Raw genomic sequence first — 27009 nt, 5'->3', positions numbered from 1 at the left:
AGGTTCAGTCTTCTCCTAAACATGCAGGACATTTTTGTCCAGCAAATCAATGGCAAAAAAATTAATGTTCCTTAACATGAGCTCTAGACAGTTTAAATTTCACTCCCAAGAGTTTGTCATTGGTATAGCTCGAACAAAATCAAGCCCTGAACTGTCTTGCTTCTTGAGCCTCTCAAATCTTTGTTTCTATTTTCCCTCTTGGACATAAACAAGAGAAACAGCCAAGCACAACCTCCCACCCACAGCCTTCACTTTGGCAAGCACAGTCATCTCAGAATGCAATGCTTTCCCTAATGCCCATGAATCCCATTAAGTTTTGCTGATGCCAGAAACTGAATTGTTTTTTATCTTTTAATGAGTACTTTACATTATAATTTCTCTCGTGTGTGCTAGAAGTACACAAAGGGAATGTTTGCTGGAGTCCCTGTGGTTAGGTAAACATACCTAAGTTAACCTTGATGTAGCTAAATCAGTATTGACAACTACGGTAGCAGAGAGTTCAGCACAGCAAAACATGAGCTCTTACCTGACTACTTGAGCAGGTTTTATTTAGCACCCTATGGCTTCACAGTTGCCAGGATCCAGGCTACTTATCGTAAGATATCCCAAATACCCAAGCTGCACAGCAAAATATCCTGTATTTAGCTTAAGAATCCTAACAAACTTCCTTCAAACAATAAGTTACATGGCTTATAGAGTAAGAACAAGCTCAAAACATTGTCAGGAGAAATTAAATTCTAATGGTTATGTTGCTACTTCAACACAAAATTTAAAATTTTTACTAAAAACCGGCTATCCAAATCAGCAGCCATGGTGTGTCTCAAGTCTCATCTACATGAAACACATGTACTGCGTTAGTGACATAACAATTTCCAGTGAACCACCACACTACTGCACAGCTTCCTATATGTCTAAATCTGATGAAATGAAACTGGTGTTAGCCAGATAGAAAGATTGGTTTTAACTACTACTATTTCTATTGCGTGTATGTGTGCAGTTCTTAACCAAGGCTGAAACTTTATTGCTCTTTATTGTAAATACCATAAGTAATAGGAAAAAAAAATGTTGACAGAAAGAAAGAAAGAAAGAAAGAAAGAAAGAAAGAAAGAAAGAAAGAAAGAAAGAAAGAAGTCCTAAAATATATATATAGAGAGAGAGAAAAGTGAAAATAATGCTACAACGTCATCAGAGAATGATTTTCTACCCAGAAATTTTTCTCCTACTTATAAGCTCTGACATGTTTTTTGCTCTTTTCTCTCTGACCTCTAGTACTACCTAGTGGCTTGCATTCATCAGCCATACCAGGACATGGAATGGGGAATTGTTCAAGGTCAAGACTAACTTCCTCTGCTTGTGGGTAAATTTTAGTCTTGCTCAGTTGCTGGAACTGGTTCACTGTATGGCAGTACAGATACTTCTGCTGGCATCACAGTGAGGACACGGGGGTGGGAATGAATGACTTGATGGGCAGGGCCAGTTCCATTTCTTGTTGGCAGCAGTATATCATGTCAGAACCCACAGAACTGCAGTTAGTTTTTCTTTTCATGTTGTCTTACACAACCAGAACTAAATTCTAAACAGCAAAGTCCTAGATAGATTTTCATTTATCTTTTATCATGAGGTAGGCATATCTATATATATGTATACACAAATACCGGAATACACTTCCAAAAACTGAAGCAACAACATATAAATAGCAACTAAAGCAGCATCTTTTCTACAGGATGTGCTTAAAAGTGGTAATATTGATAGCCATCATCCCATAAAAGCAAGCAAAAGGGTCAAACTTCCTTCCATAATGTTCTTTCAGTAGCTGATCATGTTATAACCACTTGGTAATTTCAAATGAAAGCTAAAAGACATTAGTCATGGAGGAATCTGTTTTGCTTCCATGACATATACTACCAAAAAAAGCTACTCAGTTACCAATAATCTATTAATAAATTGTGATTCTTCTCCGAATTCCCAGTATTTCTTCCAAGGGAGAGTTGACATAAGATACATAAGATACTCCTGATATTAGGTGTCCAAATATACTTTGGCATTGCCTTTTACTTTTTAGTATTTTTAGTATAATTTTTTGACTTTGTAAGTGAATAGCATAGATCACATTTTTTGCTATATTCAGGACAGAAATAGGGATTCATGAACCCTGATATATATAAAATGGATTCTCTTTATATGCCACTATAGACTTTGTGTTTAAAATCTGATGCATAGTGCTGCTAGTAAAGTCTCAGCCAAAATGTAGAAATGTAAATGTATGATTCATTTCAAAACAAATTCTCTCCATGAATACAATGAAGCATTGAATACTTGGAATCAAGAAATAGAAGAGTTCTCTATGGGCCCAAAAATTCCCTTAAATTCTGGGCCTGAAAATTCATTACCATCTCTGATAGCCATTCAGAAGTTACAATGTTTTCAGCCAGGGAAGCAAGAGGTGAAGCGTGAGCTTTTCAGCGCAACTTCAAAACACCTGTCACATCCTCATTGAATTCTGCTACATGGAGCCAACAAGGGTTACTGAATGAATTCCACTAAATTGTTTGACAGGTGATGTTTGAAGATCTTGGAAAAAAAATAATAAATAAATAAATGAATGAATGAATGAATGAATGAATGAAAGGAAAGAAAGAAAGAAAAAGTAAAAAAAAAACAAACAGGGAAAACCATCACAAGCACATTTCAACAAGACACATACACATTCTACTGTTCCATTTTCTCTCTTTTCTTCCACCTGTCACTTCTCTAAGAGTTGAAAGCTAGGGTTGACTGAGCAAATCACTTGTCTGCTTGCTCAGGAAGAGCTTTTCAAAGAACACATACAAAAACAGGAGAAATAGTCACTAAAATCTCCAAGAAACATATCCAAGTTTTCACTGGTAAATTCAGTATTGTTTCATTCAGACTTATTTATATAGTCAACGTATACTTAAGCTTCTTATAGCACAATTGGTGATAGCCAACATGGCTTCACTAAGTGCAGATCATGCCTGACAAACCTGGTCATCAAAAGCAACATGGCCAGCAGGGTGAGGGAGGGGATTCTCTCCCTCTGCTCTGCTCTCGTAAGACACCACCCGGAGTGCTGTGTTCAGCTCTGGGGCCCCCCAGCACAAGAAGGTCATGGACCTATTAGAATGAGTCCAGAGGAAGGCCACAAGGATGATCAAGGGGCTGGAGCACCTCTCTTGTGAAGGCAGTCTGAGGGAGTTGGGATAGCTCAGCCTGGGGAAGAGAAGCGTCTGGAGAGACCTTACAGCAGCCTGCCAGTACCTAGAGGGGGACTAAAGGACAGCTGAGGAGGGACTTTTTGTCAGGGAGCGTGGTGATAGGACAAGGAGCAATGGTTTCAAACTAAAAAAAAAAAATAGATTTAGATTAGATATTAGGAAGAAATTATTTCCTGTGAGGGTGGTGAGGCACTGGCACAGGCTGCCCAGAGAAGCTGTGGATGCCCCATCCCTGGAGGTGCTCAAGGCCAGGCTGGATGGGGCTTTGAACAACCTGGTCTGGTGGGAGGTGTCCCTGCCATTGCAGGAGAGTTGGAACTGGATGATCTTTAAGGTTCCTTTCAACCCAAAACATCTATGATTCTGCGATTCTATGACTTCTAAGAAGTACACCACTATTTAAGTGTACACCACTATTAAGAAGTACACCACTATTTTTAATTCATAAAAAGATCTCTGTGGATTACTTGTTACTTAGGAAATGCACCAGACAGACATCTTGGGACCCAGCAGCAATTCTGACATAATAAGGCACTGAGCAGCCCAAAGTTATACATGGACTCTACGTAGTATACCAGAATTATGTACCAACAGAACCAGCATCCACTCCAATGAAACCAATAAATGATTATAAAAATAAAAATTAATAATAATAATTTTAAAAAAAAGAATTATGAATATAGAAAGTAATGATGCAAACACAGACTGGGTCAGGACACAAGGAATGGTGCTCCTCCTGTTCCAAAATGTGCCTTCAAAGCATGTGCACAGTTTTAATGACTTGATTTTATGCATGGCAGAGTGTTACTCTTCAGCACTGTGTGTCAGGACCTTTGAATAAGCCAGCAACAGAAGATGATCCTTTACTGAGTCACCATTCATTGCTCCTACAGCATGGGCAGACAGTGGAGAAATATTCTTCATTTGAGCAATGACAGAATGTCTGTAAAACTGTCTGGTTTAAAAGCTTTCTGGGACAAAACTTGTTTTTCCTTGAGAGGATAAACAGCTGTTACATTTAAACCAGCTTGTGTTCATTAGCTAATGTCCAGCTGTGAGATGTGCTGAACTTCAGCACTAAGCAGTCATTAGTTGAACATAATTTACAAACACTCAGTAAATACAGCAATTTTTATCATAAATCTTCCACTGAAGCACCGTGTCTCCTGTGTTTTCAGAAGCACGAGGTCAGAAACAACTTGTACAATATGTCATGACAAAGATGATCAACCTACAAGAATGGATTGGATCTAGCAGTACCAGCAGTCTCATCAAACATAGGTTAATAAACATTAACAACTAAAACTTGAGAAAGAAAACAAACTAACGTTGAAAGATGAAACAGAGGAATTATTTCAATGACAGACATTTCCTCATCATAGATCATGAATTAAGTCATCATCAAAGTAGTTGGAAAGGGTCCTGATCATATTGTGTAAATAATGTACAAAGTTTAAAAATGACTTCTGTAATGTTAGGACATTTCCTGTGGGACTGGATCACATTGCAAAGGAAGCATATTTAACCCTGGGTTACCCAGCAGGTAACTGGAATTTAAAATATTATGACATGCTAAACAATTTTATTTTAGTATCCAGTCCTCCTATTTCCAGTAATGTTCTTTTATTATTATTTATTTTAATGCAAGTGTCTCTATAGCATCTTGGTAATGACCTAGCTATAAACAAAATAAAAAATATGGGATTAAACTCAAGCTCTCATATCTTTTTCTCCATTCTTTATTATATTGACAAAACTCAGTGGAGGAATCCAGCAATTCTACAGTCAGAATTAATTAGGTAAATTGTTGCCTGCAGAGAAAAAAAAAAATGCAAGCTGAAAGCACTTTTCGAATTCTTACTAGGAAGATTATGTAGAAATAGATAGTTATTATGACTGAAAAAGAGAATACTTAGAAAATTTTCAAAAACGCATCCCAGTGGTATTTAGGCTAAAGAGCTAAGGGTACAATTACGGAATTTAATGAACCACAAGCAATTTATTTCAAAAATTCAAAGCAATGGAGATTCCATAAAAGGAACTGTACCATCTACACACAAGGCTTTGGAAAGGGGCAATCATGGCAACTAGCCACTTAGCAGCTACTTTATTACACGCCCAAATAAAGGAGATGAACCTGCATGGGGCTATGCAGAAAGTTAGAAGAAGGGGCACTTCAATGCAGAGCTTCCCAGAGGCCCAATCCCTTGGGGCCAGAGCCAGTCTTTGATTCTGCTTGGACAGCTGAAGCCACACAGCCAGATCTAGACTTCCACATTAGCCTGAGTTTGAATTCACTGTAATCCCAAATGCTCTGATTATCAATGTTATTTTTCCATCACAATGATCTCCAGCCTTAGTTTGGAGCACATCAACTGGTTCTTCAAGGCCAGGAAACACAGGTGTAGGCTAGAGCCACAGAGGTCCTAGGTATGCGCACCTAAGGCAGAACTGGCACAAGCAGGATGTGGTGTCCCTGAGGGAGGTGAAAGAAAGCAGTAAAAGAAATGTAATTTTGTAGAAGAATATAGAATAACCAAGTGGAGCTATAAGAGCAGCAGATTTCCTAAAAACGCCCAAGGGGAGCAGCAGCAAAGCCTTAGCAGTGCCTGATGGAGGAGATGCTGACGATGTTCTTTCCTTTGCAGTCATGGAGCTCAGAAATGTAGTTCTCCTTCATCCTGGGCTTCTGCTGAAGCTGCCTTTTAATCATCGCATTCATTTCAGGCAATGAGGGAAACAAAGAGAAAAGGGGGAAATTCAGAGAACTGAAATGATTTGCAACTAGCATACAAATACTTTTTTAAGAAAATAATAAATTTGGCAACTGCAGAAGAGAGATTAAAGCTATATTCATGTAGAAAGCACCTATATAAAGACAAGGCAAAGGAACTGCTTTATCATGTCAGCAATATAGTTCGGTAGGTAATATGAAGAAATCAAATATTTAAGGAACATCAGTCAGGGATGACTCTGATGGTCAGATCCTAACAGGTTGGAAAAAAAATATCCTCATATCTCACCTGGAACACTCCAAGCTAGGCTCAAGAATGGACTTAGAAACATGAAAGGCAGCAGGGCACCATCCTCTACTCACCTCTGTGTTGTCTTCAGCTGAGCAGAGCCCCCACTGCGCTTCAAGGCAAGTTTCTATCATCTGCTGGCACAATTGTGTTATAACAACAAAATAGCAAGATTTTAAACAGTCTTGAGTAAACTACCTTGCACAGAAAAATAAAGTCTCCTAAATCAACACTGAATTGCAAATTCACTTGTATATGTGTGTTTGTAAGTAGATGTGTGTACCCACACACACATACAGAGAAACAGTTTGCATTTACCTATCGACAACTGAACCCCTCTGGTTAGAATAGGAGGCATAATTCATAAGCTTATTCTCGTGTTAATTCCATTAATTTCAATCCAGTTACAATGAAGCAGCAACAAAGTTTTCATGAAACACCACGTCCTTGCAAAGCTTAAGCTCTTATCTTGCATATTTTAAAATTTTGGATGAATCCAAATAGGATGATTTTGAAGTTGGTATAGCCTGAGCAACAAAGTACTATGTTAAGTCCAAGTCCAGCCAGGAATAAAAATTCTTTTTTAATTGAATTATTTGAAATTAAATAACTGTTTTTATTTCTAGCACTTGTGTTTTGTCTTTAAATTAAAAAAAAAAAAAGTATCAAAGATATTAATTTATTTTGAATCAAATTAGGAACAGATTAGGTAATGAAGATGCAGTGTATATCATAGCAAGGAAAGGTCTGGGATGAAAATCCTGTCTTTATACTGATAGTTGTCTTCACAGCAGATTAATTTGTCTTAGTAGCATAATGAAACTTCTGCTGCTGTAGCATCGCTTACTGCAGCTTCTCCTTTATCAGGCCTCTGGCACTGACTCTCTTCTTGCAGTTATATACAGCATTTTGTACACGTTTAACTCAACAAATTTCTAAGACATTACTATAGTCACCACCAAAAATTTCTAAGTCATTAACACTGTTCAGGGAGAATGCAGACATTTTTAAGTACTAGGATACTTTTAAGCACTACAACAATATTTGGTGCCAATATGCTTAAGTGTTGAATTGTGAAACCTGTATGGCTCATCTCATCAGACCCAGTAAAAAATAAGTAAATAAATGAATAAAATATGAAAACACATTTTTTAGTCCCTAGTTATTCATGCGCACTACAGAGCATATTTTGCAATCAATTTGTATTGCCAAAGCCATTTGATTTTAAGTAGAACTGTGAGTTTTCTTTCTAATTAAGTATACAGTACAATTTAATTTAAAACACAATTAACATACCCATTTATGCACATAACAAGATAGTTACTGGACTATGTCCTGCTTCTAATTCTTATCATTCATAAAGACAATTTCTACCTTAAATTATGCAGACTTTTTAACGGTGCACATCTGCCCCCTTGTGTCAGTTTTGCATGGATGTCTTTTTTATTGCTATGGGAACTACTGCAGTTATGGTTACTCCAGTCCTTCAAGGCCATTTTTAAAGCTCACATGCAGGTATTTTGCTGCTCAATTCAGCATACAAGAGAAAAGAGGAAAAGAGATATTATATGTCTTGATCTCAGCTCCTGGGCATTCTCTTCTAAAACTGTAGAGAGAAATAGAAAAATGTAAATAGCTATATAGCTGTCAGTGGTGGGTATATCAGGAGGATTACAGCAAACAACCATGGCCAGTGGCAGTTTCTGTACATCTTCAGCACCAATTGCTGCAGCTGCACAAAGTGAGGAGACCTTTGCTCCCATCACAGCCCAAATAAAAGAAGAAATGGACAAACTTGCTCGGCACTTCGATAGAGAGAAAATAAAATCTATGAAGGCAGGTTTTCAGGGAAATCCTAATATGCATGGCAAACTGTAGGTCAAGGGAGGCATTGAGTGTTTTCAAGGGTAATTTCATTTGAAGTAAAAATTAATAAATTTTACTCAAAAAAAAAATGATCCTTCTGTTCCTCTGGTGTTTTTTCTTAGTTGTAAGCTATGGTCTGGAGACCATAATATAATAATAATGATAATGAGTGCTCACATATCCACTTAGCACAAATGGTCTTTGAGCAGCCACCACTCTTCTGTGTCCTCCGCAAGTGGGAGCAAGTGCTGGGGCTCGTTTGAGAGTGACTTAGACCAATGCAGCTCACAGGGGACATCCTGGTCTGCGACTCCCCCATAGCTGTGCTCCCAGCTCCAGACAACACATCCCAGTCCCCCTCCTGCCACAGCTACTGGAAGAAAGAAGCATCTGGACAGGCTGTGGGTGAAAGCACAACAGGGGCACAACTTTGCACATCACCGATGTTCCTTCAGGAGATCAGTGATGTGCTGCCTGAGATAAAAAATACACAGTGATCTATAAAGAGCAACTTGCAGAAGAAAATATATATATATATATGTATATATACAAAAGATAAGGAGGGCTCAGATTTGTTGGTGTGGGCTTCACACACTACAGAAAAGTGCCCATGAGGCCACCTACTCTTGGTGACTCACCTTTTCCAGGGGGACCGCTTCTGCTTGAGGATTTCCTGTCTGTTGAAGGCAAATGGGAGTATCCTCCTGCCTATTCCACAGAACAGGATTTTGTAATGAATGATGATATGTGTCCGGCCACACGGGACATACTTAGCCAGAGCTATGTTCTATATACTGTCCCTGTGCCCTTGAAACAGCAGAGTGACACTGTGGTAAGACAAATTGTCCATATTATTTAAACTTGTTTGTTTTCTGAAATACTATCTATCTGTAAAAAAAAAAAAAAAAAAAAAAAAAAAAAAAAAAAAAAGCAGGGGAGAGGACTTTCATGCCTTTAAGGGAAAATTTCAAGCAAACAGCATTCCTTTAGATCATACCTGGCCATTTCATTTCATTTCATAAGCCTGACAGGTATATTGCCAATATTTTTTGCCATCTGAAACCTAAAAAGCCAATGAAAAAGCTTAAGAAGAAAAGGAGGAAGAAAGAAGAGCAATTTCCTCAGAGAGGAATTTTGAAAGTTCATTGTTTTTTGTTTTGTTTTGTTTTTTTCATTGTTACAATGTTAGAATGGCAAAAGTTCATTTTCCTCCTAATACAGCAAAAAGCTGGGAAGAAAGATGTCCAACAGGAAGGGGGACAGGACACAGGTTACTTGGCATATAGAGGCTAAAGGAGACATTGATACCTAAGCTGATATTTTGCATTTCACTCTTCATAAAACTTCACAAAGCTATAGCTGCACTAAGCCCCAAAGTCTTTATTGCCTCAAACAGGTCTTCCAAAAAAGCTGCCAGACATGAAGCCATTGGCAGATGGAGAGCCCAGCAATTCTTAGTTGTTATTTCGAGTATTTAGTTTTCCATACTATCAACAGTTTGCACCTTATTTCTCACTTAAATTTCTATTCCAACATTAATTATACTAAAAGTTTTCCCCTTTGAATACAGAGGGCAAGCAAAGGATGCAGATAAAACACACTTCACCACAAAGTTCAAGTACAAGCTTACATTCTTGTGGGCAGTAATCAATACCCAGCTCATTTTATTTGCTAATCTTTCCCTCCCCATTTAAATACTAAGCACAACTTCAGCCTGTCTGCAGATAGAATTTCTGTCATTTGACTTAATTTTTAAACCAATTTCTTTCAAAGACGTATGTTGTTTTAAATTGCTTTTATCCATTTTACTTGAGCCTGTTCCCTTACCATCACACACTGAAAGAATAGAAGATGGCTTAAAATCAACTTCATAAGAGTTTAATTTTGGTTTAACAGTTCCCATACCAAAAGTATTCTGAGATTATAATGGAGCATCACCCACATCATAGATTCCAATAGGAGATGAATTGGACTATATATGGACTGGCCTTAATAAAGGTGGACAAAGTAAAGCACCTAATAGTAAAAAGGACCACAAAGATAACGGTATTTAGGTGCCTAAAGCTGGAGCCTGTAAGTATTATCTTTATCCACAGAAGTCCACCTGCCACCAAGCAGTTTCATCTCACAGCAAAAGGAATGGTCTTTCAGAACATGACTAGGGGACATATTTATATCTCTTTTAATCCATTCAGATCTTCCCCCAGCATTTATTTGCTCTTCTCATTGTCAAAAGATTTCTGATAATTATCTTGTTCAAGAACAATGTCCTAAATGCCAAGCCACAGAGAATTCAAAACTGACAGCCACCTCACTGATTCTGTCCCATTTTATATAGCCTAATTAAAGATTACTTAGACTAAAGTGATGGAAAAGAGTCAACATAGCTCTAGCCCAGTTGTCAGATACCTGGTTTAAGGATGAACAAAATGTTGACAATCCCTAATTCAGTGATTTTTTCACTAGGTTATAGTTAAGTCTTCAGAGGATGATGATTTCTTTAAAGCACAATGGAGCATTAAAATGCTGAGTGAAATTTCCATCACTTTGGAACCAATCCTGCCAATTTCAGACATGATTTGAAAATCCCACTTGTCTCTCATCTCCACAGTTCTGAACCTAAATATGTTATAAAAGCTGTCCCCTCCACCTTGTTTTTTGCCTCAGCTGAACACACAGCATGATACAGACAAGAAATCCAGCAGACTAAGAAACCTTGATCTGGGCTAAGAAACAGGGTCCAGTTACTCCAATACAATCCATGACTTCTCAACATTACTTTCCAAAACCAGATAAAACTGTTCAGCCCCGTAAAGAACCCTTCAGTGCATATTTATACAGAATTAAAATGAGAAAAAAAAAAACTATTTAAAATAAACCAATGCACAGATTAGGTAGGCTAGTTCCACCTACCTTATTAAGTTCTAGTCCAGTTGAAGGATCCATTTGGTCATCAGGGTTGCAGCACATTGTAAGAAGACATGAGAAGACTAGTGTTATTTTACCACAAAAAAAAAAAAGTATATTTCTCAGACAAGATTTTTTGTAACCCTAACATATATAGTCCCAGCAGCAGTATTTAGAGAAGGAAAACTTTAGGGTCATAGGCCTGATAGGACTGTGTGTACATCAGGGATTATACATACACCTTGGTGGCCAGATTAGTTTGATTGTGACCAGTGAATGTGCCTTTATTTTAAGTCTTCTTGAACCAGCTCAGATCACAGTTCTGGCCTTCTTGTAGGAGGCTGAGTACATCCTGCACACATCCATGATTTCTGAGAACCAATTTGGCAGTACTGGGAAAAAGAAAAAGTGCCTAAAACAAGAAAATATATGTATCTAGACCAACAGAAGGCCCATCCATTAACAGGTTTGATATATCCTTCTGGCTTGGCTGTCATACCTTGAGAAGCAGAAGAAAGCAGTAGAACAAAAAGACAAGCAGTAACCATTTTAAACAGCATCTGTCCAAAAGCAGCTGCAGTTGCATTTAGTTGACAACATCTGGAATATAAACCAAGTTGCAAAGTTGCAACTTTACTAATCTCACAGAGTGCTGGCACCACAGTGACAGATACTTTTTGCGAAGAAGTGATGAGCTGAGAAATCTCTCACAGTAGTCATTGTTAGGTGTTTGCTCTAATATTCAGATTGTAGCCATTGCCATTGTAGTACATGTCCTCCCTTTCATAACAATCATAGCTGTGTAACAGAACACCATGGCCAGTTGCATTTGGACAGGGAATATGTTATTTATTTCAGAATGTTGCTTGAGGGTGGAAAAAAGGGCTTTGGGATGGGAGACTATTTCACAGACATTAGATAGCAGAGTAATGAAGACAAAGTTATTTGAAGTACTCCAATATTTTTGGTCTTTTTCCCCCCTTACAAAGGTAATTGCCACAAAGAATGCAATGTTGAAAACAGGAAGAGCAAAATAATTTCAGAGGGTTTTGAGGGTCAATAAAAAACACAGAGGACCAAAGCAAAAGTTCATTTAAGTAACAGGACCTTGGAAAATATAGGAATTGAAAGCATAATTCTAAAATGTTGTGTTCTAAGACCTTATTCCTGCCCTTGAATCTATTCTTTTCTACTAAAGATTACTCTGTCTAACAACACAATAAGTCATGCCATGAGGAACAGCTCTCAGATTATTTTTTTAAGCAGTTAGAAGGAACGATAAAGGTTGGAAGTGCAAGCAAGCCAAATGTCAACCCAAATGCCTAGTCTGACATTGTCTGCTTGTTTGCTCCACCTTGCACGCGGTTTCCCAAAACTACCCAAATTACTTTATCCATTTCTGTGATAGATGAATTGCTGCACAGCAAATTAGTTGCTGCACAGCTGCACAGCTAATTAGTTGATTATAAATGATTGTCATCTAATTCTTGTATTTGTTTTGAACTGCTGGAGTAGAAATGAAAAACACAGGCTGTTGAATAGGGTCACTCAAATAAATAAATGAACTCAGTTCACAGTCAAACTACTTGCCATCAAGACCTAATACACCATTTATCCCATCTCACTTGAGATATCCACAATGTGTAATAGCTGCAGTCATCAAGGTCTACCTTAACAATCCCTTAGAGCCTAATTCATCATCATTTTTAAATGCATGCTTCCTAAGGTCAGTGCAAGCCATGAAAATGAAAGATATCAATGTCATCCTGAGTCAAGGGAAATACAAATGCGGAAAAAATGTTTACTTTATAATGGCATACTTATTTATAGAAAGGTTGAATTTTGATACAGACAATGTTGTCTAACAGAGATCCCATTTGATGATTTCAGAACGAGTAGCAGTAGGAACTGGAAGGTCCCAGTAAGCAGGATACTGCCTAACACAGCCTCTGCAGTGAGCAACACACAACACCTATAGGGCATGAGATATTTGGTCGAACACTGATGGACAGAGAAAGACTCCTGAATCAAGAGTTCAGCCCCAAACCAGAGATAACATAAAGAAAACATAATGAAGATGCTAATCCTCTGAAGAATGGAATAAACAAGAACTGGTTTGGGCATTGATAAGACTGAAAAACATGATATCCCTCCATCCTGAAAGTAGTGGCTGAGCTCAAAAAAATCCAGAACCTGAGGCAAGGAAGGGCAATGGGACAATGAAAGCACAAAAATCTCGACAGGAGAACAGTTAGCTGAATCATTCTAAAATTTTGATCCTGAGTGTAGAAACTATAGACACCAGGGAGTGGTCTGACGGCCTGACTGGAGAAGCCCCAAGCCCACTGGGTTTGGTGACAGAGATATCAGAGCCTGGCTGAAAGAAGAGGAGGCAAAAGGCCAAGAGGCACAGTCACGCCAATGTACAACTGCTGGGGGAGAAGGGGAGAATGGGGAGATGAGTGCCAAATTTTGTTCTGATGATCTGCCACATCCATGGGCTCAGACAACTGCTGTTGAACACAGGCATTTTTCAAGCAATTTAAATTCTTCATAGTGCTTTGAGAAGCCTCTTAAAAATAGGTCCTAGTTTGCCACTAGGTCCTGGCAAAGCTGTTGTCCATAGCAATAGAGTCCTGGAGGCTGTAATTTATGGCTTGAATTGAAGAACAATCACAAAGGATGTCTTCTTTTTGTGAAATCATTGAGAATCACTATTTATATGCCAAGTAGGATTTTAAGAGCCAGGTGTTAATGCCTGGAGAAAATTGTATATGTCTCTTTGCAAACACAAGTGGTTCAAGCCACAGGTCAGTAAAAACAGCACTCTCCATGCACAGATTTTATCAGTAGAAGGCAGGTGAGAAAGAACCCAAAGTTAAAATATATACATATATAACAGTAAAGGACTGCTTAGACCCTGTTTAGGGCATAGCAGATAGATACAAATCTCCAGTTTCTGCTGACATTGTAAAACAAGTGCCCAGCATGTAGCACATTATGCAGTTTCATCTTTGTGGAGCAGGTGAACTCATTAGCACATCACCTCATCCTGGTACTTACATAGTTGAGTTAGGAACTTGCTGCAGTGCTACAGGGCTCGGTTTTCTGACTGATTTCCTCCACTGGGGCATGAGAATATGTGGTTTAAACCATCTGACAATACATTCCCTCTGTGCTATCTGAAGTCTCATTTTCTGGAAGGATAGATTTGCCCTTACAAATACTCCAATGACTGGCCTCCAACTGATGTTAAGATTAATTGCTCAAAAGCTGGAGTAGGTATCTGCACACTACACCATGGTCATTTTATCACAACAAGTGCATCAGGCAACCGTTCTCTCAGCACAAAGAACTCTGTAAAATTATCTTACACTTGCTAATTAAAACAGAGAAAATCAAAGGCCGTATTCCGAGAGCAGAAATGAGGACATGTTAAAAGCAATGATAGCTGGTAACTCAGCCTGTCCAGTAAACAGTGTGGCAGGTCTCCACAGGACCTTCAAGAGCCAGTACATAGATCTTTTTGATAATGATATTCTATGGGATTAGTAAAGACAGAAAAACCTTTTTCATTTCAGTCGTTTGTTAGGTTTGACATTGCTACTGAAGGACACGGTCCTTTCAGATGCTGAACAAACGTGACTCCTACTGACTTAACATCAGTGGTTCAAAGGAGAACCTTCATCTGAAATACATATTTAGGTAAGAAAGAAAAAAATTCTAGTACTCCAGTTGCTCTAGCAGATTATGGAGGGATTTACAAATAAAACACATTCTGAATGCTTGAAGTCCATTTTGGCAGCTCTTAAATCTTTTTTCTTATTGAAAACTGCTGTTTGCTACAGTCTATATCAAGGCTGGATTTTGCCATATGGGAGGTATTTCAATTTATAAAAGCATCTCAGAATATGGAATCAAAGCTCTGTAATTAGTTAAATTTCATCAGAAGTGCTAACATGTAGTTTCTAAAGAGAAAATTAGTGTAGTAGCAAGTGTGTGTCACTTACCTAGTGTGAATTCACCCGCTTCGTTTATATGTCATTTGTCCTCATTTATTGTTAACAGCCTTCTTCAAGCTAACACTTGGCAAAAGTTAAAAGATGTGAGTGCAGTACACTGGGCTGTGCACTTAGCTGAAATGAATAAAACATGTCAAGCAAAATCTTCTTCAACTGTTTCTGGTGGAGCTGTTCCAAAATTCTTCTGGATTTTAACTTAAACTTTCTTACAATGTTGGAAAAATAATTTATGCATGTAAGAGAATAGAGATATCCCAAGAACCATATTGGTATATACAGTTGTATTTAAGAGGCCACCAATGTGATTTGTTTTCATTAGTGTTGCTCTAAGACTACACCTAATCAAATGCCCATTCAAAGATCAGCAAACCAGTATCAGTCAAATCAGTGGACCTTATTCACTTACTACCTTTCTTTATTTAAACACAACAAGGGACATGTATCTTGCTGTTCTAATGAAGGATTACAGACACAGACTGAAAAAAGCAAAGTAACCTGGAGGAGAGTGCATTTCTGAAATAAACTGCTGCTTTAACAAACTATTTCTTGAGATCAAGCTTGAAAAATAATAGGGCTATGTATTCCACTTAAGTTTGAAAATTCAAAGCATCTTTAGCTAAAACAATATACAACTTCGGTAGGTTTTTTTAATGGGTATGATAGCTTCGCAGAGTATTGTTTATGAATATAATACATACATAGTGCTGGGTTTAATATTTTATTTGAATGACGTTCGATGTTACGCAAAATAAATTTTTATGTTACATCCACTGTGACATCAACTAAAATGTGAACTAGTTTGCATAGGTTAGTACTTTGGGCAGCATGATGTTGCTCTAGTCCACCAAGGCTTAAATATTCACAGTGTAGAGGAAGAAACAGGAATTAAAGCATTTCTACTAAAATATATTTTAATAGCTGGTGTTAACTTTCCGCATAACAAAAGCCAAATTAAGATGATACATCATATGATCCAAGAGTAAGTATATCTGTCCTTTGAAAAACAATTGTTACCTTCAGAACTGTATACTCCCAAATACAATACAGTTTTGCAAAATAACTAAAACTTTACACACTTGAAAGCAAACATAAGCCAAACTGCACAGCGGTTCATTTTTGCTTTTTATATCACGCTGCAAAAACCAACAGCTGAGAGGTTTTCCACATCATGCTATTCAATGTCAACACAGTCATTGCTGTCTTCCAATGGTCTAGCAATTTCTAATAATACTATTAAATACACATGATTGAAATGCTACAGTATAGCTTATTTTTCCCCCTAAAATAATAATAATTAAACAAATGTCAACAACAACTGGATTACAACTTAAGTACAATATGCAAATTCTATTTATCAGACACAAGAAGCATATGAAATTTCTTTGAATATACTGTTGAAGTGCAGGCAGTTTAGGAAATATAGCTTTCATGTTTTCCTTCAAAAGGAAAGAAGGGTTTCCTATGGCATAAAGCTGGAGAAAATCACTAAAGCACTGCAAAATAGTTTGTTCTTCTACAGCTCACCAGTACTTTGCATTTGCCAGCACATCAGTTTGGAGATCTTTCAACAGCATCTTTTGTCTGTTGCAGTATATTATTTAAATATTTACTAACTAAAGCTTATTCTGTATTTTAAATGGAGTATTAATCAACATAATTAAAATATAACATTTTATACCCTGTACCACTTTCTGCCAAAGACTTCCATATTTGTCATTTCTTTTTCATTGTACAAGATGACATGCCATCACTGTACAATAAAAACTAAAATTATTACCTTTCCCAAGTATTGGAGACCTTTCATATCCCCGAGGAACACTCAGTAGGGACACATTTGTCACAAATACAATCCATGGGAGGTGATTCTCTGTCAAATCCCAATCTGCTGAAGTGGTTTATGGTATGTCAAATGTAATCAAGAAAACCCTGTTTCATCAAGATTAAATGCTAATGTTCCATAATGAAAAATTACAACTGCAGTATCTGTAAGTAGCTTTGTTTAGAAAATGAAGATTAGCCAGGCAAGAAAGAGTAATGAAAAGCAAGGCACCCATTTGTTCTTGTGTATATGTATGAATATGCTCTATGTAGTTTTCTATACTTATATTTAAATATAGGTAAGAATGATAACATATCTTAATTTCTTTGTTTCTAAAATGCTTAAGATGGGAATGTGTGAACTTCCAGCCTGAACTTTGGAACATCTTGGGAAATTTGTCTTCTTCAAAAGTCTGTTCCTTTCCCCAGGAAAAAAAAAAATGTTTACAGGAGTAAAGTATAGTGAAGGAACATGCTGTGTTAAAAAGGAATATACACTTTAAAAGTGACAGGACAGCATACAACATCTGTTCACCCCTTCATACGACTGATGCTCCAACATATGCCTTGTAAAACCTGCACTTGTCCAAACTGGTTGCTGACTTACTCTCCCTACATTACAAATTTTAGATCTTATAAAACATTTTGAAAATTGCACTCTGGTAATATTGGGCCTTTGATAGCACTGCTTAGAACAAATTTGCCCAGTGAGAATAAAGGTTGTTTTACATCAAAAAGAAGAGGAACCATTCCAAAAGAGCACGAATTACTAAGCACATACAACATAAAAAAACTGACTACATAAATGAGTAACTTAAAACAGATCTTAATAATTCTGCTGACATACCATTTTCATCAGAAATACAATTCACATGCTTTGTTTTCTTCTCCTTTTTTATTTTGCAAATTGCTTTAGGTGCTTTGCCAGGCTACTGAATATTCAAAATTCATAAAGGAAATTTTATTTCCATTGTTTAGCTCAACATAGTACTCCAATGAGATCAAATATTCATTTCCTGATTTACTTTTCACTATACATTCAAGACTGGAAGTCTGACGTAGGAAGAACACTGGTGTATTTATAGGTTGAGAGTTTCTTTTTTTGTAAGTCACTAAAAATTGCAACTTCATGCAATTTATCTATTCACTACTTTCCTTTCCATTCATATCTGGTTAGCAAACTGACAACTTGCTTTTATTGTTGTCAGCATTACAGAGCTAATAGAGCAGCACAGCAGCAAGTGATATCCAATTCTGCCTCAGGCATCATCAGAAAAATTTGCCAGCCACCATAAGATGGGTTTCCTCTCTTTGCTGTTGATGGCTGGTGATGAAAACCAATGCAGAGGCAGAGTGCTTTTTCGAGAGCTTCTAGCTGAGCCTACCATACCAGCCTTTTGAAAAAGCCATTTGACTTGCAAAGCTAGCTAATTTAATGTGGAAGTCACCAGTAATGCATAAGGGTCTGTTACAGCCCTCATTTTTCAAGAATTTTAAATGACAGCAATGTGACCCATACAAATTGCACATTTACAGAATCACATTCCTGGTTGTAAACCACGTTCTTTGAAGTTAGATGCTCCAGGTCAGCTTTAGCCTTGAAATTAGGCAGCAGACAAGAAAGCAACACAATTCCACAAACATGGACCTTTTTTTCCTTTTTTTTTTTATTTATTTTTTTTATGCAGTCATTCCATCCTCTGTTTGGCAGCCTGGAACCTGCCCTTTGTTAAAAAACAGGAAAAAAATGGCATAAGCTCTCCAATTCCTAACTGTATTCAAAAATAGAACTAGGAAGTGTTTGTATTGACAGATTTCAGCTGCAAATTTCAGATGTAATAGATCCACACTGCCTTCTTTATTGTTTAAAGACATACTATACTGCAGGCTTGATTGTTTTATGAAATAAAAAAATATAAAATTATCCATAAACTCTATATTTAGTTCTACTTCTAAAATTTCAAACATAAAAGAGTGCCAGTGTAGACTCAATATTCTGACAGCTACTCCAAAATTAAATTCTCTATCACATAGCTGAACACCACAAGTTATACTATCAGCAAACACACTTTCTTCCTTATGCTTATATGCATCCTCATGAGTAAGTTCCCACATAGATCTTTAACTCTCTTTTCCTTCCTCCCAGAGTTTCACCCTGGGAGGGAATATGGCACCCTCCTGGCATCCCATTAAAGCAAGAGGAACTCCCTTGCGCCCCAGGCCTGCTGACCTAGTCCCTCACAGGTCCATTAGGTCACCAATTATTTGATCCCCCCTCTCAGCCTCACTGACAGAGACCTGGATCCTGCACTTCTGATCATAAGTTCATGGGCACCAAAGAGCACATGTGAAGGTTTGTCAGCAAAATATTGTTACTGTTTTCTACACACGGCTAACCTGAAGCGTGATGGAATAGAGTACATTGGACTTTTGTTTGGTTAGTTTTACTTTCAGGGTCAGTTATGAAAAAGAATAAATCTGTAGAAAAAAAATTATATTTCTCCTTCATTAATCATTTTGTAAGCATACAACTCACTGTTGGATCACCAACATTTTTTGAGGAAACAGAAGCAATAGGCCATTGAGCTGAAATGCACTACAATAACCAGAGCTCTTCTCCACCCTTCGATGGAGGTGCAAATATTTCTGCAGCAGGGGTAGGTGCATTAGCTCATCAGTAAAGCAGCCATTAAGCGAGTTACTTGTGAAAAGACGGAGGGTTGTGACTGCACGCTTTGTGTGACTGCACAGCACTGGGGCCTCACACAGGCTATTTACAGCAGTACAGGGGAAAGTAAAGGAACATGAAGAATTGGTCATACATTGTCCTAGTGGAAGTTTCTACTTAAATGCTAAGTATTATTAGAAGGAAACAGAAGAGCTGACAGGTTTTATACTCTAGATAGTCTTTGCAAGGAATTTTCTGTGGAAAAGATACTGAAGAACCATGAATCCAGGCATGGACCTAACTGATGGACTGGGATGCAAGCAAAGCTGATAGAAGAGGTCACAATTGTGATTAAAAGAAAATGGATAATCCAGGAAAAAATGTGGGTAAGGAAGAGTTGGGAAATTTTTGCTGTCAAAATAGACCTTTTTATTATAAGGCTGTTGGGCAGAAGGTTTTTGTTTGTTTGTTTGTTTGCTTGTTTGACAAATATATTACTTGTCATTACTTAAAACGATTGAATTCTCTACCCAACATTTTTATTTTTATTAGGGTGCTAACTTCTCAAACATTAAACGTCTCCCTAATAATTTGAAGATGTGTTCAAACTCAGTGTGTTAACCACCTTTGACTTCAGAGTGCCATAAGAAGTGAATCAATTTCACGGTTACTATAAAGAGAAATAACCTCTGAGATGTAGGGAGAAGGTATTTCCCCTTTACAGCTAATTGACCAAAATCTTTATAGGATTAGCAGCACCAGGCTTCGATATAAGTTTTGTGTTTCGTTTTTTTGGGTTTTTTTGTTGTTTTTTTTTTATTTTGAGGGAGCACTATTATAAGCAATGCTGTTTTCAAAGCTCTGAGCTTCTTGTTTATTTGTCTTTTAAAGTAAAGACTCTAAATTGGATTCTGAATGAGAATGCAGACTGTTATAGCAGTGATAAAGTAATGAACATGTGGTCTTAAAAGATTCTTCTGACTTTTTCTAAAAGGTTAGATTTTGAGTAAATCATAATAAACCTCAAAGAACTAAAGACAAAAGTTAGTTAACAAACTCAATATAATTTGCTGGAAGCATTCCTGTTTTCCCAGTTCTCTGAACAGTACCATACATCCAGCCATCATCAATTGGTTGCACGTTGATGATATAGTCGCCATCCCTGAAGGAAACTTCATCTTCATCTTGAGCACTGTAGTCATACATAGCTCTGTATGTTCTCTGTTGAAGGAAAGAAAACAAGGTTGTAAAGTCTCCGGCCTAAGCAGAAATACTTTCTTTCTCTTCTTTGCTCAGAAAAGAATAGCAGTATTAAAAAATGTATATATTAAAGAAAAAAAAAAAAAAGATGAGCAAGGCAGAGAGAGAAATCACACAAGTTACCTACTGAAAAGAAACAATATACCCCCTGCCCTGACAAACATTCAATTAATATAATTCTTTTTTCAGAGTACCAAAATAATTATTTTTTGTGAAACTACAACGTTCAAAGTCCTCATACAAACAGATTTCACACTGTTCACTGTCTCCTGAAGTATTCCAGCTGTTGTTTCATGCATACACTAGTAACAGTTCATTATGTCCCACCATGGCTAGCTGTGTTTCTGCAGCCTATTTGCATGATTCCCAAACAGCTTCTCCTATGTCTTCACTACAGAAAAGAAATGCGTTTTCATCCAGTCCATTAGCTTTGCCATCTCTTTGAATGTCCTTCATCTCATTAGGATCTTAATCTGTGTTGGGTTTATGTGGCAAGGTATTGGTAGTGGGGGGCTGCAGAGGTGGCCTCTGTGAGACGAATCCAGCAGCTGCCCCAGGTCAGATCAGAGCCAGCTCCAGCCAGTTCCAAAAGGGACCTGCCACTGGCCAGAGATGAGCCAGTAAGCAGTGTTTGTGCTTCTGTGAAAGCAAATTTAAGGAAGGGGGAAAAAGAAAACCTGCTGTACAAAAGCAGCTGAGAGAGCAAGCAGTGAGAACCAGCCGTGCACCCCCCCAAGGTCAGTGCAGCAGGAGGGCAGGAGGTGCTCCAGGCACGCGGCAGCAGTTCCCCTGCGGCCTGTGGAGAGGCCCCTGGTGGAGCAGGCTGTCCCCCTGCAGCCCATGGGTCCCACACGGAGCAGATCTCCACGCTGCAGCCCGTGGAGGAGCCCCCGGTGGAGCAGGTGGATGTGGCCTGGAGGAGGCTGCGGCCCATGGAGAGCCCCCGCAGGAGCAGGCCCCGGGCCGGAGCTGCAGCCTGTGGAGAGGAGCCCACGCAGGAGCAGGGGGTCTGGGGGGAGCTGCCGCCCGTGGGGGACCCGTGCTGGAGCAGTTTGCTCCTGGGGGATGGACCCTGTGGTACGGAGCCATGTGGGAGCAGTTCCTGAAGAGCTGCTGCCTGTGGGCAGCAGTATTTTTTTACAAATACTCAATTTTGCATATTCAGATAAAAGATTAAACTAAACAGAACAAGAAGACCTGTCATTAGTTAAGGCAAATTATTCTACACTTCTGTCAGCTGTAGGCAAAGACTTCCATTTTCTTTCTAAATAGAGAATTTATTTCCACTCAAAACTAACAAAATGCTACCATTTACTGGTATTCAAAGTGGTTTTTCTAACCCATAGGAAACCCTTCCTTTCTTAACAGCAGAACCAAACTTTTTAAATTCCCAAGAGTGCTTTCTTTTCCATGTATCTCGACAGAATTCAAGAGTAATTCAAGCATCACTGATAATAACCAACTGCCCTATAAGCTCCTTCTTGTATGTCATCATATATGCTGTTTTTTTTCTGGTAAAATGATTTAAAGAGTAAAATGTTAAAAAAAAAAAAAAGTTAATGTTTGAGTTAATGTCTAGTACAACTGTACAAATCTTTATCTTTTAAGAGAGAGCAAGATTTGGTCTGCTTCCTACCTGCGGAAAAAAAACTCTGGATTAATTTTAGTTCCATCTCATATATGTGTATTTTGAGTTTGTTTTTTTAATTAAATCATTTCCAGAAACAATGGAAATACCCCCACACACAGTGAGTCATTTATCACACTTAGGTCATTTGGGGTTATTTAACCCAAACACAACAAGACTAGTCATTGTTACTGCTTCCATGCTAGAAAATACACTTTAGGTCTCGATTCTCGCTTTATCATTGGTAAAACAGATTAAATACTAGAGAAATCAACTCTTGGTTGAACATCGTAGACCACTCCCTTGACTGACAAGCATACTCTATAACTATATTTGTATCTTACTCTGTACAGTTGTTCTTTGCCATGCCTTGTAATGTTGCTGCCCTACAGGCTGTGACCAAGACAGACCTTCAGCCTGAGTTATGTGGCTTCTTGGTAGTTCTTTCACATCTTCAAGGGTTCATGGAAGATAATGAAAAAAAGCACCATTGCATACGCACTGCATCAAAGGAAACAGTTGGAGAGTTCTATCACCACTAAAAATTCCTTAAAGATTCACAAACCTGAAAACTAGTGGTCAGAAACCCTAGGGAATGGTCTCTACCTTTGAGAATCTTATTTTTTTCCAACTATTTCCACTGATCTCTCTACTGAGCCTTGAAATTAACTCCAAAAACAGCGAAAGATATGCTATTATAACAAGCTCAGCAGCAGTTAGTCCTTTAAGAAGTTTGTTTCCAAAAAAAGAATTCATTTAATATAAATGGTAATAAGTCCATACCTGGCATAAGGCAACGAATGGATTTTCCCCTGAGCCATGCTTATATGCCTCCTTTGAATGGAGGAAGACTGGAGAAGAGGTTAAATATACTATTAGGCTAACATATATTGGAAAAAACTAAGAAGTTTTTGCTCAACCAGAAGAATGCTCAGTCATCCTTAGAACATCGTGGTATAGGACATACTACTGCTGTCTCCTTTATGGCCGCAAAGTTGTGGAGTTGAGCTGGCAATTTCAAACTTAAAAAAAATTATTAGGGCCCTAAATGCTGCCATGAAACCTAAATTTATGGCCTTAACACCTAATTAGGTGCTAAATGGCTGTCAGGAGAAATCTCCATAATAATCCCGTTAGCTTTTAATGCCTAATTATCACTTCAGAATGTAGTCTGGGCTATATAATTGAGAATTACAATGCTTAAAGGACTCAAAGCATGGATTTTTTTAAATGTATTTTAGTGAATTATTCCTCTGTCAGTAGTGAGTTTAGCAGGTCTGAGAGCACAAGAGGGTATAAGAAAAGGTTGGGGGTTTGTAAAACAGTCAAATATACCCTTATTTCCTACCTCCTCAAAGGTCTATCGTGTAGCTACTGCTTAGAAAAAAGCAGTAAGCCTTGTGCATATAAGTACCTAAATTGAGCTGTCATATTCCCAGCTCCTCAGCCAGATGTGAGCTGACAGATGCATATTTCCAGTTCATCCATCAGTTTATGCTTATCCTCTGGATCTGTCCTTGCAAGGAGCAGTACCTGTTGCAGTGTCCTTCACATAGAGCAGCTATCAAAGAAAACCAGCTTGCAATCTAGGTTTTGTTCTCCTACCACTTTTAGCTACATAAAGGCTTCAGAACATCCCGTTATTTTCCAAAGAGGCCAACACAGCCTGTCTGAACCCTTCAGGGGGCTGTTACAAAACATCCTGTATACCAAGCAACAATTTAACCCAGACCTTTATGCAAAATTGCTTATAGGGAGTCAGCAAAAGCAAAGTATCAGAAATAACGCAATTCATCTAGGAAAAAAAAAAATTTACTCAAAAACTGTGTTAGGATCATTCCTGATACAAAACACAGTTCAAAAGTAAATATCCGGTAAATAAAAAAAAAAAAAAAAAAGAAATTAGAAGCTTTCTATTGATCACGATAGGAAATTAGTAGGTGTGATTATAATATGATTGTGTCTTTTGGAGACCTTGATTTGTTAATAATGCAACAAATGGTCTGAAGGGAGCAGGTTTTACTACAGCAGCTACCTCTCCAGTCATCCCCACCCTAATATAACCCATGGGATCCTAATCACTCTCACCCTGGAGAAGTTCCAGCCAAACTGAGACACTGATGTGTGACTGTCACTTTCATTGCTTTTAGTCAAGTCTCAAAACCCACCTGTGCTCTGAAACCAGTATTTAGGCTGTCACTTCTTTCCCTCCAGTCTCTTCACCCTCTTATTTTTTTCTCTTTTCTTTCTTCCCTCAGGCTGGCTTAGCCAGACCGCGATGCATCTCTGGCAGTACTGCTACAAGCCCAGGACCAACCAGGAAGCTGAAAGCAATGAACCTAACACCGCACAAGTTTATCAGATCTCTAGGGACACATCCACACTGCATTTGAAAAGCACTCCAAGGCTGCCTTCTTCAGTCTGCACAAATCACTACACTTAAGCACAACCCCAGCCAGGGGCTCCCCACAGCCTGCTCTGAGACTCCCTTGTACTGGCCCAGCAGCTGAGTGTAACACACCCTTCACACCTGGACAAGCTGCACAGGCGAAGAAAAGTCTTTTGATGTCAAGGCGTAAAGACAAGGGAGCATGCCAGGTTTATAGCTGTGTCAAAAAGGCCTCTTTGAAGACCCCAGGAGGGTCTTCCTCACTTGACTGGCAAGTTAGCAGTCAGAACCAGGAGAGTAGTCCTTGATTTTCTCCCTCTGAAAATGTTTGGGTTTTTGTTGTCTTCGAGGAAACCCACTCAGTCTTAAACAGCAACAGTTCAAATTGTGTTATTTTCTGTTCCTTTCTTTTTCCCCAGTGACAAACAGCTATTATCACTTAAAAGAATGTCAAACAATATTGTTTCACAAAAGGGATAAAAAATCCTGTTGAAAGACTCAGTCTATCCTTTAAATTTTAAATTTAAATTAAATTTAACTTCACTCACTTCCTTTTACCTTCACAATTCCAGCTCTGGAAAGAGAGGCAAATGATGATTCTCAAGATAATTTTTTCAACAGGCAGCCCAGTAGGAAAGTCACTGGAAGATGGAAGTATTAGGGAAATAGTAGCCTTCCACCTGCCCACACAGCTACGAAGGCTGCTAAGTTGACTTCCAGATTTTCAGGCATCTCTATTCTTTATACGCTGCATTTGAAGGCTGTTTCCTTTGCTTCCCACTCACTTGCAAGTCTGTTGGCAAAGCCCAGGTTCCCAGCTCCTCAGCTTTTTTGACTGGCCCTTTTGGAAAGCAGCTCCCCAGGTGCCTTGAGATATCCTTGGAAATGAATGGCTGATTCCCATACCAGCCACCTCACGGATGTCATGCAGGTAGGTATCAAAACAGTTTCCCAGGTTCCTAACTCACCCAAAGATGCACGTTTCTGGATCCCTTGCTTTTAAGCAGCAACTTTTACTATATAAAATAGCATGGAGTCTTAAATAAAAATACAATTCTAGTCAATTTTGACAACTCATTTTTTTTTCAGTTCAACGAAAACTCCCTTTTTCTAGTAAGTTTTCGATTTGGTTCAGAATTAAATACTTCACCCATAAACAAGGTTAAAGATGTAGGGAATATACATCCATTAAAATAGTTCAGAGTTCAAAATAAGTTGATACTTTTAAGGTAAAAGGTGATGGGATCTGAACTGCAAAATGTCTAGGCAGTGATACAATAACAAAAATATGATAACCATATATAAGCAGTACAAACAGAAAAAGCTCAACACTCCCCCGGAAGCCTCCACAAAAAATAAATAAATAAATAAATAAATAAATAAATGAAATTAAAAAAAAAGTATTATAACCATGACCGGTTACTTTTAGCACTAAAAATTCACTCCAGCTCTATGTTCCCATCCACCACAATCAGGAACTTCATGACTGTGGCCACTGTTTGATGATAAAGCTTGTCAATCTCCCAACAGTGTAATTCAATTTGGATCAGACAAGTGTTTGTGTGACTTTTCTCTTGAATGGGAAAGGTTACTAATACAGAGTCTAAGCTAGTTTTATACAAACTAAGATCACAGTATCACAGATTTCTAGGTTGGAAGAGAGCTCAAGATCATCGAGTCCAACCTCCGACCTAACACTAAGTACTCCACTAAACCATATCGCTAAGCTCTACATCTAAACGTCTTTTAAAGACCTCCAGGGATGGTGACTCCACCACCTCCCTGGGCAGCCCGTTCCAATGCTTAATAACCCTTTTGGTAAAGAAGTACTTCCTAACATCCAACCTAAACCTCCCCTGTCGCAACTTTCGCCCATTCCCCCTCGTCCTGTCACCAGGCACGTGGGAGAACAGACCAACTCCCACCTCTCTACAGCCTCCTTTAAGGTAACTGTAGAGAGCAATAAGGTCGCCCCTGAGCCTCCTCTTCTCCAGGCTGAACAAGCCCAGCTCCTTCAGCCGCTCCTCGTATGAGGAGATAATATGGATAATAATATAATAAAATAATAATAAAATAATAAGATGAGTAATATGGACATGCATAAAGTCTGCTAGTACAAAATCAACAAGTCAAAAAATTTTAAACAAATTTAAAGCAACAGAGTGATCGTAAGAGATTTTCATCCTGTACTAG

At 38.3% G+C, this 27009-nt stretch overlaps 1 protein-coding gene across 14 annotated transcripts in view; it reads right to left on the bottom strand.

Moving 5' to 3' along the window:
* Positions 1–18519: 18519 nt before the first annotated feature.
* The window catches only part of NEBL (nebulette), a 261505-nt gene continuing 253015 nt past the window's right edge, over positions 18520–27009 (bottom strand). For all 14 annotated transcript variants that reach the window (XM_048061776.2, XM_048061778.2, XM_066991632.1 and 11 more), the window contains one exon: positions 18520–20761. In XM_048061776.2, coding sequence (XP_047917733.1) covers positions 20585–20761 — 177 coding nt within the window. In that variant the 3' untranslated portion in view covers positions 18520–20584. The remainder of the gene's footprint in view (positions 20762–27009) is intronic.

The sequence above is a fragment of the Anser cygnoides genome, chromosome 2, assembly GCF_040182565.1.
Source record: "Anser cygnoides isolate HZ-2024a breed goose chromosome 2, Taihu_goose_T2T_genome, whole genome shotgun sequence".
Classification (NCBI taxonomy): Eukaryota; Metazoa; Chordata; class Aves; order Anseriformes; family Anatidae; genus Anser; species Anser cygnoides.
This window is presented reverse-complemented; position numbering and strand designations above follow the sequence as displayed.